The 15,969-nt window shown below is 34.6% G+C and overlaps 1 protein-coding gene across 4 annotated transcripts in view; it reads left to right on the top strand.

Annotated features, from left to right (window-relative positions):
• The first annotated feature begins 8,800 nt into the window (after positions 1–8,800).
• Positions 8,801–15,969, top strand: part of LOC142343967 (4-galactosyl-N-acetylglucosaminide 3-alpha-L-fucosyltransferase 9-like) — a 16,316-nt gene continuing 9,147 nt past the window's right edge. Inside the window, exon 1 of one of the 4 annotated variants that reach the window (XM_075395379.1) lies at positions 8,801–9,103. Coding sequence is in view for 2 of the 4 variants with exons in the window: in XM_075395377.1 (XP_075251492.1) it covers positions 15,684–15,762 (79 nt within the window). In the remaining 2 variants the exon portion in view is untranslated. The other 3 variants (XM_075395378.1, XM_075395380.1, XM_075395377.1) reach the window with 3 other exon arrangements.

Here is a 15,969-nt window from a genome sequence, read left to right on the forward strand (position 1 = left end):
TATTTCCAAATGTGAGACCAAATTTTTTTTTGACGAACATAAGGCGGCTCATTCTTTTTGCAATACAACCTAAACACTACTGGTAGTCTTGGATATCAATTTTAATTGCTTTTAATAACTCTATGATTCGATAAAATTCTACTATTTTTGAAATTTCATTAAGCGAAAAAGTCGAAATTTCCAAATATCAGACCAACTTTTTTTTGACCATCATAAAGCGGCTCATTCTTTTTGCAATACAACCTAAACACTACTGGTAGTCTTGGATATCAATTTGAACTGCTTTAAACAACTCTATGATCCGATAAAATTCTACTATTTTTGAAAATTCATTAAGCGAAAAAGTCGAAATTTCCAAATATCAGACCAACTTTTTTTTGACCATCATAAAGCGGCTCATTCTTTTTGCAATCCAACCTAAACACTACTGGTAGTCTTGGATATCGATTTGGTTCGCTTTAAACAACTCTATCATCCGATACAGTCCTACTATTTTTCAAAATTCATTACGCGAAAAAGTGGATATTTCCAAATATCTGACCAACTTTTTTTTGACGATCATTAGACGGCTCATTTTTTTGCAAAACAACCTAATTACTACTGGTAGTCTGGGATATCAATTTGAACGGCTTTAAACAACTCTATGATCCGATAAAACTCTACTATTTTTCAAAATTCATTCAAAATTCAATAAACGAAAAAGTGGATAATTCCAAATATCTGACCAACTTTTTTTTGACAATCATTAGGCCGCCCATTCTTTTTGCAAAACAACCTAAATACTGCTGGTAGTCTTGGATAAGAACTTGGTTCGCTTTAATCAACTCTATGATCCGATACAATTCTACTATTTTTCAAAATTCAATACGCGAAAAAGTGGATATTTCCAAATATCTGACCAACTTTTTTTTGACGATCATTCGACGGCCCATTCTTTTTGCAAAACAACCTAATTACTACTGGTAGTCTGGGATATCAATTTGGTTCGCTTTAAACAACTCTATGATCCGATACCATTCTACTTTTTTTCAAAATTCAATACGCGAAAAAGTGGATATTTCCAAATATCTGAACAACTTTTTTTTGACGAACATTAGGCGGCCCATTCGTTTTGCAATACAACCTAAATACTACTGGTAGTCTGGGATATCTATTTGTTTCACTTTGAACAACCTTATGAAGCGATAAAAAGACTATGTTTTTGAAAATTCGATACGCGAAAAAGTGGATATTTCCAAATATCTGACCAACTTTTTTTGACGATCATTAGGCGGCCCATTCTTCTTGCAAAACAACCTATATACTACTGGTAGCCTTGTATAACAATCAATGACAGTTTAATTGCCGTCTATTGCGACATGTCGCCCACTATTGCGACATTGATGACATCGCCCTCTAATGCGAGAGTTTCATCGCCCTCTAATGCGACAATTTTTTCATCGCCCTAACGGAACATTATGTGCGAACGCACATTACCGGGCCTCCTTGTTTATTCAAATTTCAATCGCTCTTAAAAACATTGGACAATAGTTAGAGTGTGAGGGTATGTGCCAGACCGAAGAACGCATATGAACCAGACCGAAGATAGAAAAATGGGTTTGGACCAGACCAACTCGACCTCACAGAAGACCCGCCCACAAAACTCGACCTCACAACAACTACGTCCCCAACATGAGGTACACAAAAGCCCAGCGGGGGGGAAACCGACTAACCGGCGTCTCAACGGGGCAGGGGGGGTGTGCACCTCATGGGGGCCCGAGGCCCTCACCTTAGAATAATAGTATTATATATATATATAAAAAAACAACAATAAAGGGCTGTGTACACCATCCCGCATCGATGGATGTAGGTCGAAAAATGGGGCATGATGAGTAGCACTTAGTAGCTGGATGCTGCACTCCAAGTGACAGTTTAATATAAAACTCAAGCTGGAGTCAACCTCTTCTGGGGCCAAAATCGAGGGCAAGTTTACTGGCCAATTTCTCAAAAACGACTGAACAAAAACAAACGCCCTTAGTACAGTTTGTAGCACTGCTCGAGATACGCATTATATTAAAAAATGAGCTCAATCGGTACATTCTTCAAGGAGTTATAGCAATTATAAGGTACCGTACCAAATGCCCAAAAAAGAGAAAAACGCCATTTGCAGAGCTAAAATTGACCATATGAACTACATAAAATGACATGTAAAATATACATGGGTACAATCCCAATTATTAAACGAATCTAACGCACCAATAAACAAGCCTTAAATCGCATTATAGGTGATGTCACAGAGCTCTGTATGTACTGGTACCCTGCTTCAGCAGGTAAAAAATGGGGTACCTGTCCTGGCCAATTTCTCGAAAACGGCTAATCGAAACGAAACGACACCTATATCAAAACAAAGCTTAGCTCAAGCTGAGTTTAACAAAAGAAGTTTCATCAAAATCGGTTAACTCTACAACGAGTTATTGCAAAGTAAAGGTACCGTACCAAATGACCAAAAAAGCAGAGTACTCCGGCTGCAGAGCCAAAATTGACCATCTAAACCTGCGAAAACGCTATACAAAGTATACATATTCGGAATCTCCATTAGACGGGCTATTCAAAACACTAATTTTGTCACCAGAAGTAACAAAATTCAAAGCTTCAAGGTGGTGTCGGATGGTGTGTCAACGGCTTCTGGGGCTAAAACCGAGGGCAAGTTTACTGGCCAATTTCTCTAAAACGGCGGAACAAAAACAAACCCCCTTGACACAGTTTGTAGCACTGCTTGAGATACGCATCATATTAAAAAATGAGCACAATCGGTTCACTCCAGAAGAAGTTATAGCAAAAAGTAGGTACCCTGCCAAATGACCCAAAAAGCGAGGTGACCTGACTTCAGAGCCAAATTTGACAATCACAACTCCGTAAAACGCTATGGAAAATATATATGGGGAGACTCCCCACTAACTGGGGATTCTAAAACACTAACACTTGTTGGGTAAATCAAGTGTTTTCTGGTACCGAAATTTGGGTCAGCCAGAATAGCCCGAAAATTCGACCTATTTCAACTTTGAACATTAATAACTTTTTGATTAGGCCGATTTGGGAAACCAACCAAATACTGCAAGCAAGAGGGTTTCAGTGCTAACAAAATGCGACCACTCCCGTTTAATTTGGTCCAGTACTTTAGGAGATATTAACAAAGTACTGTTCTGTACCCCATTTTTTGGGCTAAAATCGAAGCCCAAGATCTCCGGAACCGACGTAAAACAACGTGAAACAGCGTTCCCGGCGTATTTGTGGGTGTAATTCTGGTCCACTTCCACGTTCTAGGTCACGGCAAACATTCATGGTGAGGTGGGAAAAAATTTCCCACCTCACCATGAAGGTTATGGTGTTTTGTGTGTTTTGACATAAAACAACATCAACAGAAATTTGATGAAATCGTGAAAAAAGAAAAATTGTTGAGTTAACCCCATTAATTGATACAAATAGCCTCAAGAACTTGAATACTGTCCAGAAAACACAAAAAACACGCCCAAAAACTTGTTCAATTGCAAAAAAGGTCATTCATTTGGTCAATTGACCTATTTTGACAACCAAGTTTCATGTTTCGCTAAAATACACCATCTAAACGTGTAAAAAAATGGTGCATTATGTATATAGAAATACTCCCCATTAACTGAGCAGTCTAGCACACTATGAAGTTTAATCTCTACCGAGAAATTTCAATTTTATGTAACCGCCGAGTCAGCCGAACATGGCCGAAAATCGAGGTTCAGCGCATGCAGAACAAAAATTGACCACCTCAACACCGTAGAATCATATTAAAATCATATATGGGGATCCTCACCACTAAGAGGGGTATCCAGAGAACTAGTATATGCAGGTTTATTCTGGTTTTTGGGGTACACGTTTATGGAGAACACCAAAATAACCTTATTGGAGACTTTTTAAAATTTAACAATGAATAAGTTTTTCACCACTACGACTTAGGAAAACACCTAAACAGCAAAAAACAAGAAAATTACAGCATCAACAAATGAGCCTCCGCTGGAAAAAATTGAAAGAGCACTTTGGAAGATATCAGCAAATTACTGAATTGTAACTCTTTTTTGAGCTAGAAGCAAAGACCCAGTTCTGCAGAAATCAAGTATAGCTGAGTAGAGCATCCATGCTAACGTTTTGTGGGAGTAGCTTAGGTCCACCAACTAACTCTTTGTCACGGCAAGCCTTCATGGGGAGGCGGGAACAAATTCCCACCTCGCCATGGAGCTATGATGTTTTGAGTGGTTTGACAAAAAACAACACACACACACAGAAAATTGTTGAAATTGTCAAAAATAAAAAATTGCTGAAATAACTATAACCACCAGTAAAACTGGTTTCATGGACAAAAATATGACGTAGAAAACGCAAATTAAATAGGGAGAAGGACGTATCATTGAAATTTTAACAATCCAACTACAAAAACAAAAAAAACGCAAAATTTTGACTTGCATCAAAATATCATGCTGAAAAGCAAGTGCTGATTAACAAATGTTTAAGAAAAGCTCGGCCAATACTGAACGCATGGTTGATCACAGAAATTAAAGCAAATTGACGAAAAATAGCATAATTTCTGAAAAATGGAATTGCTTTTGTTATTTCGTCAAAGATAATCATCTTAAAAACCACGCAAGACTGAGTGATTAATCATTTGAAAAAAGGTTTTCAGACGACTCAAATGGTCTGTTTAGAGGTTTTATTTAATCCTATTATCTAATAGTGGTTACCAAAGAAGCCAAAGTTTTGAAAGAAATCAATTTGTTGAGAGAATGTACCAAATGACATAATTTCCCTCCCGAGTTTCAAGATTCGCTAAAATAGACCATCATTTTGTTCCTTTTTTTTATCTTATTCTGTTATCCTAATATTAATGGCTCCCATTGGTTTAGAGAACAAGTTCAATGGATCTTACCGAAAGTTTTCAGAGAAACAATTATTGTTTAAATTGTTTCAACACTTTCTTCTCGCACTTCTCTACAGAATTTTCAGTTTTGGCCTTTATTTATTGTTTTTTTTTTATAGTGATAACACATATTGTGATGTTTTATTGATTACCTATGCTTGAAAATCGTCTTTTTACTCACATTGTGGCTTGATTGTGCGTATTTATTGACTTACGTTGAAAGCTATTGAATTTAATGACTGTTAAATCTTTAAAAAGAATTTTTTGCAATAATTTTTTTAAACATTAGTTGATCTTAAAATTATTTTCGTGAACTGTAAGTCAGTCTCATAAATATCAGAACCCTTTTTTTACTTCAATAAAAATTAATATATTTAGCAGTTTTAACTTCTAATATTGGCTTTGACATCGATGTACGAGTTTTCAAAATTTAATTTTAAATTTTTGATGTTTTTTTTTGTAAATTTGATTCCTTTTGAAATCTCATTACAGTATCCTAATATTGGTAAGTCCCATTGGCTCAAAGATGTAGTTCAATGGATTGTGAAAAACGTTTCCCGGAATTGGTTTAATTGGCTTCGATACTTTCTTCTCTGGCTTTTCCACTGAATTTTTGGATTTTGCTTGTTTTTGATGTTGTTTTCATAGTCAATGACATGTTGTAATGTCTTATTGATAATTTTTGAGTGACAAACATCTTTGTTGTTACATCGGAACATAATTTAGGGTATTTGATGGCTTCTGCTGAAATCAATTGAATTTTATAACAATGCAACTACGGTTTTTCTCAAAAATTTTGTCGTTTTATTGAATTTTTCATTGCCATACGACTTTTTGAGATGAGTTTTTGATGTAACTTATATATGGGGATATGTATATATATATATATATATATATATATATATATATATATGTGGGGATTTTCTCATATGTCTCAGGAATCTAAGGAACCCATAGATGTTGGTGTATTCCGACTATTATGGGGTACCGAAATTTGGTTGACCCCAATTTGACCCAAAAATACGATTATTTGCCCTTAAATATTTTTTTGATCAGCAAATTTAAGGTACCAAGTGGTTAGTGGAGCTAACCTTTCTTCGTATGAGGCCCGCATAGGGTGTTAAAGAGAGCACTTTTAGGTCAAAAAATGAGATTGCGCGAAAGATAATTTTATGATATTGAATGTGCTGTAAAAGTATATGGTCTTGGATATGGTATGCAAGAACCCATAAAATATGTCTCATCAGTTTATTTTGAACCTTCAAGTTTTTGCCTGAAAACCGCATAGGGTGCGGTGAAAAGCATTTTGGAGCCAAAAAATGAGGTTGCACAAAATAAGTTTTTTGATCTTGGATGGGCCATAAAAGTGTATGGTCTTGGATATGGTATCCAAGACACCATAAAATTATTTTCACAAGTAATTTTTAAATCTCCATTTTAATCGTCTGAAACCCGCATAGGACGTTGTTAATAGCATTTCTACGTCAAAAAAAGATGTTGCACAAAAAAAGATTTATGATCTTGGATGGGCCATAAAAGTCTATGGTCTTGGATATGGTATCCAAGACACCATACAATTTTTTTCACAAGTAATTTTTAAATCTCCATTTTTATCGTCTGAAACCCGCATAGGACGTTGTTAAAACCATTTTTGTGTCAAAAAAAGATGTTGCACAAAAAAACTTTTATGATCTTGGATGGGCCATAAAAGTCTATGGTCTTGGATATGGTATCCAAGGCTCCATAGAAAAAAAATTTTTTTGTTGAAGGCCAATGGCAACTACGATATATTTGTTGTACTACGTGGTCCAAAAGACGTCATTTGAGATCACCTTTAAATTTTTGTATGGTCTTAAGTATGGTATCAAAGAAGCCATACAACCATACATGTCTTACGTATGGTTTCCAAGAAACATTTATGGTGGTCAACCCGGGTACAAGAGATTTGATTGATAGTTTATTGTTGTTTTTAAAAGACTGATTGCTAAATAACCGAATGCAAGGACAATAGCACATAACATATATGTATGCACGAATTGTTTGACCCCAGGTTGAGGTGGTAGACTGAAGCCGGATATGACCAGACCTGAATGAACAAACGAGGGGGGTGCCGTGCGTTCAAAATTATACGGTCTGAAAACACAAACGAACGCACAAAAGTTTGGATATGAACGCACAGCAGCTGTGCATCAATAATAATATAATCAATTCGCAAGGTCATACACGTTTTATTGATACCTAATATTTGGATATGAAAAATATGGGTTTTACGTTTTTCAAATTTCCTTGCTAATCTTTTTTTTCTGCATTTTCTGCATGCATTTTATATATCTTCTTCATGCTGGCTGTAAATTCACGACTCTGGTACGAGATTGATCTATGTGGTTCGCGTACCACACCCTATTTTGTTTTTCAAACTTTGCTATTCAAATCAAACAAAAATTGTATTGGTAAAGATCTTCACTAAGAAATGGAAAAAGGCTGCTTTATGACTTTTAAATATCTGACGCCTATATCGATTGTCTCCACTGTCATGTGAATATAACAACTAAACAATCGTTCGAAACTTGTACAAAGGTCGAATTCAAGAAAAAACTGTTTTTTTCCGATTGTACGCATGAATCTTCTAAAATGGCCGCTTTTTACTGTAGTGCCTGAAACTTCAAAAAAATTATGACGTTTAAAGTATAAAATACGTGCATATTTATGACAACTATTGTTTAATATTTTTATCACTAAATTATTTTTTAGTTATTTTCGTACATTTTAATTAATATCATTATACATGCCGTGATCATTCATGAGTACAAATATTCTCTCTACAATTTTGAACTTTAATTCACAATAATATAGTTGCGGCCAGAGTGTTAAATATTAAGATGGTGCATTTGATGACGACAAGGTGTGAGAAACGTAAATCAAAAAATTGTTATGAGTTGAATTATATTCTTTTGCTTATCGATTTTCTTAGATATAATTCTTCAATTTGCAAAATGTCAGCAGAGGAAGAAACGGTCAGCGTTTTTTTTTACGTAACTAAAATACTATGAAGAATTTCAGCAAAACCTTCAAAGGTTGCAAATTTTTTTTCACTATTTTTTAAAATAACGATTTGTAGCTTTTTAAAATTGGGTTTAATGATTCTTGACTTGGACAATGTGAAATGCTGCTAATTTCGATTGAGGAAAATGGAAGGCATGATCAAAGTTTCAATCTCGCAAACATCTTTTTAACTCGGAAACGGTGCTAGTCACTTTAGTACCGTGAGCACATGAGATATAACAATGCTAACCTAGTAATGACAAAAATCTAAAACTGGTTAGATTAAGATTTTTTTACCAAGCTCTGATAGCTGTGAACAATGGCTTGGGGTATCATTTAAGAACACTTTTAAACAATTAGTTAATGATATTTTAAATAGTACAGTTTTTTGTTTATATCGGAATCATTAGAGCGGTCCTCTTTCTAGAGTCAACAAAATTCTGTACAAAACTAAAGCAAGGTTGGGATTGAGTTGAAAATGTGACAACAAATTTTCTCCGTTGTTCAGATTTGTTTCGTTTCTTTGTTATAACTTACACCAGAATCAAGTGCGTTAAAAATTTTCTGACGATACTATATATTCACAATTTTTACCAACAGTGCTTTGGTGGTTTTCTTCCTGGCATGGTCACGTTTAGTGTGTTCGTTATTCATCAGATAAACATGATAGGCCAGCAAATAAAGTTAAGTTCAGAAAAGAAACAAAAATTTCAAATGACTTGTTTTGCTTGAAGTCTACTCACTACAACCACTTGACTTAAGTCGTTGATAAGAAAAAGAAATGTTCTTGACAGTGAGTTGATATTAGATAGAAAGTATATTCGATTGCTACAGACTAGAAAGTCAAAAAGTTTTAATTTTTCAGCTGAGTAATAGCTTTGTTTTTGGCTATGTATCGTATTTAAGTGTTTTTTACTACTTTCTATAACAGTGAGAAACAACACTTTCATACTACTCAAAAAATTACTGAGACCAGTCAGAAACTACTAATTCATTTTTTTTCATTTCTGTTCATTTATTTCACGTATTTCATTTACATGGCAATTTACATGGCCTTAAATTCAAGTTAGTCGCTGAGATTTCTGTCGATTGTTTTAAGCTAGATTGACAACGTTGACTCTTACACAATAGACTCTGAGGGTTTGTTTAAGCCAAGCTTGGTCAAGCTCATTATTATCATTGCTTTGGATATTAAATAAAAAAAAACAATTTGATTTCAGTACCTCCATATCGCCAACGTGACAACAAATTTGAAAAATTTGCGGATGAAAATAGAAAACGAAGAATTTGAACACATTTTGAAGTTTGTTCCTCTTTCAACTAATGTTAGAATTAGATAATAAAAGATGAGGTTTCTCTTAATTGAAAAAACTGAACAGAACTATGATTTAAACCACTTAAATTGACAACAGCTAATGTTAATTATACTTTTTTTAAAAATCTGCATTTAAAACTTATGACAATTATGACTATATCGCAGAAACAATGTCCGTTTGCACATAATGTTCCAACCCCGCTCCTCCACATTTTGGCTTAATTGTCTACAAATGATGATGGGATAGAAAACTATTAAAAATTTTCCAAAAATAACTACCCAGGTTGATGTCCAGACCAAAATGGCTTCTGATCAGACCGTCCCAGACAAAAGCGACCTCTGATCAGACCGACTCAGACTGAAGTGTCCTCTGATTAGACCATCGTGCATTCGAAGCTCCGTGCGAAATTAAAGTGCGCTAGAAAACTGGCTCTGATCAGACTATTGTGCGCTCGAAAGCCAGGCCCTGATCAGATTAGTGTGCGCTCGAATCCGCCTCTGATCAGACTGAAGTGCGCTCGAAAATGCCTATGATAAGACTAAAGTGCGCTCAAAGTCACCTGTGATCAGACAAAAGAGCACTCGAAGTTGCCTCTGTTTAGACTAAAGTGCGTTCAAAATAGCCTGATCAGAGAATAATTTTGAACATGAACAAATCTCTGAATATCGTTATAATATATTTATTTCATGAAAATCAATGTTATCACTCTAATAATCAACTAAAGAAAAACCAATCCTAAAAGTATTGATAACAAAAATAAAAACAAAAGTTTTGCTCAAAAAATTTATTATGTATGCCCTTTATATATGCTTTTAACTGAATAAAAGAACTTAGACAGCTTTGCATAAAAACGTATTGATCTACTTTGATTCAAAATTTTTTTCTTGAGGGGACCAGCAGTTACTATCAGCTGGACCACTTGGTTCTGATCAAACCCATCAGATTTTCAGATGGAGTTCTGATCAGAATGCTGTTTTATTGTTGAGTCCTACCAGAGAAAACAAATGTCAATAAAAAACAAAAAAACTTGACAAAATTTCGCTCGACTTGGTCTCTGGTCAGACTAGTGTGCGCTCGAATCCACCTCTGATCAGACTGGTGTGCGCTTGAAATTGCCTCTTATCAGACCGTCCCAGACCAAAGTCACCTCTGATCAGACCCTCCCAGACCAAAGTTGCCTCTGATCAGGCAAGTTCCAGACCATTGTCCAGACAAAAGTGCGCTCGAAGCTTTCTCCAGACCATGTAATTCGAGCGCACCGAGAACATGTGTGCGCTCGAAGATGGTCTAATCAGAGCTCAATTTCGTCTGGCCACCTCGACCTGGGTTGTGTACGAATAAAATATTGCGTTCAACTCAAATACCTGAATGGACTAAAAACATGCTGCTTTAGAAGGATGAGGAGAGGAGATTTGCCTTTATTAAGAAAACGAGGCAAAACGAACAAACAAATCAAATAGGAACAACAACCGTTAGGGACATCTAAAATTTGAGGTCTACCTGTAGAAAAAATTTATAGCAAACTCTAAATATCGGCAAACAAAACCTGAACTAAACAAAAAAACTAGTTCAAGGTTCTTCACTTGAAAAGAAGTGGAACCAGTGCTTGATGAGATCGGTAGCAAGTAGACAAAATAAACAACAAAAGCGGCTAAGATAAAAATTTTGCCCACATGTTTTTGAAACAATTAGGTTCAAAGTAATGAAAACACTTAGATACGATTTGAAGTCATCAAAGACGTTTGTAATGCGATAATAAACTCAGAAAAAAAGTCTGGCCTTCAAATGCGCCTTCCTGCGATGGCGTAAATGATATTAACTTGTAATTGTTATACGGAGCAACAAAAAAAAACAAAAATTAAAAGAGTCGAAGCTAAAAGTACTTTTTGTGAAAACTTTTGTTTTCGAGTTCATGAAAATGTATCAGCTATAAGTTGAAATATCTAAACATTAGTCCCACACGGAAGCCACAAAGTAGAGACCTTCCACAGAGCAGAATCATTTCACTAAAAATTAGAAGTCTCCAATTGCGTCCCTTTTTGACGCCAAAGTGTGATACGTGAACTGTGAACAATGAGAATAGATAAAAAATACGCAAAAAGAACAGAAAATGAAAAATTCAAAAAAAAAGAAATTTACGCTTCTTCGACTAGTGGTCTTTAAAGTCATGAAAATCAACAACTAAGAACTAAAATCAGTTAATAGGCACATGTGTTGCTCCATAACAAGAGTGCATACCCTTGTTACCTCTTATTATTGAAAAAAATTCATAAGACTAAAAAAGGAAAGGTAATTAATGAAAAACGCGAAATAAATTCCGTTAAATTCAACTAAAAATAGTCGTCGAAGCCATTAAGACCATCAAATTTTCCTTAACAAACTACACTACAAGTTCAATTTCGTCCATTTTTGATCGCTATTAACTAATCAGAGGCCTATCAATATTTTGGTTAATGTCACAAACCAAGAAAAAAAGAAACTGAAAGAGGGGCAAATGCCCAAAAATCAAAAATAATTTTTAAAATATTAGTTTTTAAAACATTACATGGAGCACAAAGCCGCCATATGTATCAAATCTTATTTAGACTTAAGATGCATGATGTCTTTCAAGCAAAAATTGATTAAAAATACGTGAAAAGTAACTGCAAAGCTCTGTAATTACTTGTTTATTTTGAGAACAATATAGTTTAAAAGTCAAAAAGACAAAAAATTTCCGCCGAAAAAGCTTCAAAATTTTAACTGTCATTTGTTCATGAAGACAATCGGACCTGTCAAAGGTGAGCCTTGATATGCTTTTGTTCTGTTCTGTTCTGTTCCGCACCGAGCATAAAAAACATAATTTTTTTAAAAAAAGACAGCCATTAGTTTCAATCCGCCTGATGTCTAATTTTAAAAATTCCACTATCAGACCAAAACTAGCATTGCTATTACTCTTCGCACAAAAAGAACATGCATTGGTTCCCAGTATATTGTATAAAGATAAATTGACAAAAATTGTTCTTATATCAAAAAAATTTGATGCTGTTGACAAAATTATTGAAATTTTAGAGCTAAACAACGGCAAAATTTCAAACCAGAAAACTTTCGAAGTGAACGGAGAGGTAAATTAACCCTCTCATGAGTTGTAGCAAATTGTGTCAGCAGTCTTTAGGTGTTCACTTCAGGCGACTTTAATTAAAATTGAATAAAGAAGCGTATTACTTCCAATTATCTATGAAAATAGGGTGATTGTTTGAAAATAAGTAGCCAGAATGTGAGCCAAGACCTAAATGAAAAAATTCATTGACACTCTTCTACCTTTAGAAAACGAACCAACAACAATTTTTTTATAATTCAACAGTTTAGCAAAACCAACAAAAAAGTAGTTCATAAGATAGAGTAAGATACAGAGATCAAAGAAATCTATTCTATACGAAAAAAATGACATCGATATTATTTGAAAAAAAGTGTAATTAACTGAAATGAATAATTAAAACGCCATCAAGACATTTCAAGCCATCGTTTTTTTTTGTTTTTATCAAAAAGATTTCTCCTATTCGCTCCAAAATTTTTTTAAATTAAAAACGCAGGAATGATCCGTTTGATGACATTAAGGGGAGACAGTCTTTTTGTTTTTGTCAATCCTTGACCGCCGGGAAGAACATTTTCATTCATGACTAATTTTCATCTGGCATTTCAACTTTAAAAATGAGTTCAAGTCTTATTATTGCTAATAGTCTTGATAATTATGATTGTGACTAATTGTTTTCTGAATGGTCTGTCATGGATATCAGACATATAGTTTGTTAGCACACCTGAAAAAGCGCATGAATTAAGGTAAACGATTTCCAAAATGGATGAAATTATACGGCTTTTCAATGCCTTGTATCATATAATACAAAATATTCTGCGCACGAACAATTTTGAGCACCCGAATATCTGACTGTAGGCACATGTGTTGCTCCATAACAGGAATCCATACCCTTGATACCTCTTATTATAGAAAAAAATTCATAAGACTAAAAACGGAAAGGCTAATTAAGAAAAATGCGAAAAAAATTCCGTTAAATTCATCTAGAAAATGTCATCGAAGCCGTTAAGACCATCAAATTTTCCTTAACAAACTACACTACAAGTTCAATTTTGTCCATTTTTGATCGCTATTAACTAATCAGAGGCCTATCAATATTTTGATAATGTCACAAACCAGGAAAAAAAGAAACTGAAAGAAGGGCAAATGCCCAAAAATCAAAAACAAATTTTTAAAATATTAGTTTTTAAAACATTACATGGAGCACAAAGCCGTCATATATATCAAGTTTTATTTAAACTTAAGATGCATGATGTCTTTCAAGCAAAAATTGATTAAAAAATACGTGAAAAGTAACTGCAAAGCTCTGTAATTACTTGTTTATTTTGAGAACAATATAGTTTAAAAGTCAAAAAGACAAAAAATTTCCGCCGAAAAAGCTTCAAAACTTTAACTGCCATTTGTTCATGAAGCCAATCGGACCTGTCAAAAGTGAGCCTTGATATGCTTTTGTTCTGTTCTGTTCTGTTCCGCACCGAGCATAAAAAACATAATTTTTTTTAAAAAAAGACAGCCATTAGTTTCAATCCGCCTGATGTCTAATTTTCAAAATTCCACTATCAGACCAAAACTAGCATTGCTATTACTCTTCGCACAAAAAGAACTTGCATTGGTTCCCAGTATATTGCATAAAGTTAAATTGACAAAATTGTTCAAATATCAAAGATGTTCATACATTTGATGCTGTTGACATAATTATCGAAATTTTGTAGCTAAAAAACGGCAAAATTTTCAACCCAGAAAACATTCGAAGTGAACGGAGATGTAAATTAACCCTTTCATGAGTTGTTGCAAATTGTGTCAGCAGTCTTTAGGTGTTCAATTCCGGCAACTTTAAACAAAATTGACTAAAGAAGCGTATTACTTTCAGTTTTCTATGAAAATAGGGTGATTTTTTGAAAATAAGTAGCCATGATGTGAGCTAAGACCTAAATGAAAAATTTCAATGACACTCTTCTACCTTTAGAAAACGAACCAACAACGATTTTTTTAAATTTAACAGCTTAGCAAAACCGACAAAAAAATAGTTCATAAGATAGAGTAAGATACAGAGATCAAGGATAATCTATTCTATACGGAGAATCATGACAACGATATTAATTGCAAAAAGTGTAATTAACTGAAAAAAAATAATTGAAACGCCATCGAGACATTTCAAGCCATCGTTTTTTTTGTTTTATCAAAAAGATTTCTATTCGTTCCAAAATTTTTTTAAATTAAAAACGCAGGAAATATCCGTTTGATGACATTAAGGCGAGCCAATCTTTTTGTTTTTGTCAATCCTTACCGCCGGGAAGAACATTTTCTTTTATAAACTACTTTTCATCTGGCATTTCAACTTTAAAAATGAGTTCGAGTCTGATCATTGCTAATAGTCTGGACGATTCTGATTATGACTAATTGTTGTCTGGATGGTCTGTCATGGATGTTAGGTATATAGTTTGTTAGCAAACCTGAAAAAGCGCATGAATGAAGATAAACGATATCCAAAATGGATGAAATTTAACGGCTTTTCAATGCCTTGTATCATATAATACTAAATAATCTGCGCACAAACAATTTTTGAGCACGCGAATGTCTGATCATTGCCGGCCGTTTTTAAACACACACTACTTCGAAGTGGTCTGGAACGCCTCTCGACCAAGGTCTAGTTAAAGTCCCAAAAGCCAACTTCAAGTTTTCTGATTATGGGTATTTCCGTGTCCAATCAAAGGTTGCTTCGAGGGAAAATTGAGGGCACGAAAGTCTGATCAGATATCACTTTTGACTGAGATTGTCTGATCAGAGATTATTCTCGACAGAAATGGTCCGATCAGTGAGTGGCTTAGTCTGCGATGGTCTGATCAGATCTTCTTTGGGAATGCGATCTCAGCTGAGCGAAAAAAAATGCATGTGGTTTGCAAAAAAAATCCAACTAAGCTGAAGATCATCACTGGCATTTATCCGCCACCGTGACTAAAAATGTGCTCAACCCGAGAAACAACATTGTGGCATTCGCCAGTCAATTCTTCAGTTTAGCAACTGCAGGGTTTAAAAAAGTGTTTAGTTTTAAGTAAAGAGTTTAGTTTTAAATTTAAAATTCAGAGCCATTTAATACTTTTGGCGAAATTTCCTGATCTTGCTACACATAGAAACTGGTTTTTGAAGCGGGTAATATTTAAAAAAAATTAGCAGTTGAAAATGGGGCAAAGTAAATCAACATGTTTTGACACCTCTCTTAATTATAAACTTCTCTAATTGTGACGAGTGACGATTACTTCTGTTATTTATAAACTTCTACATTAATTTCGGTTCCGATAAAGTTGCCAAGTATGCGGTTACAACTAGACCAATTATGAAGAAGAAAATTTTAAAAATTATTTCCGTTTTACTTGCCGTCTCTGGTTTTAATAGTCTGTTCCAGCTCTTTAATAGTAAGTAGATAAATTAGCTTAATTAAGCTCAATTTTTATGGAGCTGTTTAGGTTGAATCTAATACCCTCCCCCCCCCCCCCCCCCCCCCCCCCGAGTGACTTTATGACCTCACATTCAAATAGTAGTTGCAAAGCACGTTACTCTTCAAAAATAGCAAGGACTCTTGGGTTTCACAGTTTCACAAGAGTCATATGTCATCGAAACTG

The sequence above is a fragment of the Convolutriloba macropyga genome, chromosome 8 (assembly GCF_964194025.1).
Source record: "Convolutriloba macropyga chromosome 8, txConMacr16.3, whole genome shotgun sequence".
NCBI lineage: Eukaryota > Metazoa > Xenacoelomorpha > Acoela > Convolutidae > Convolutriloba > Convolutriloba macropyga.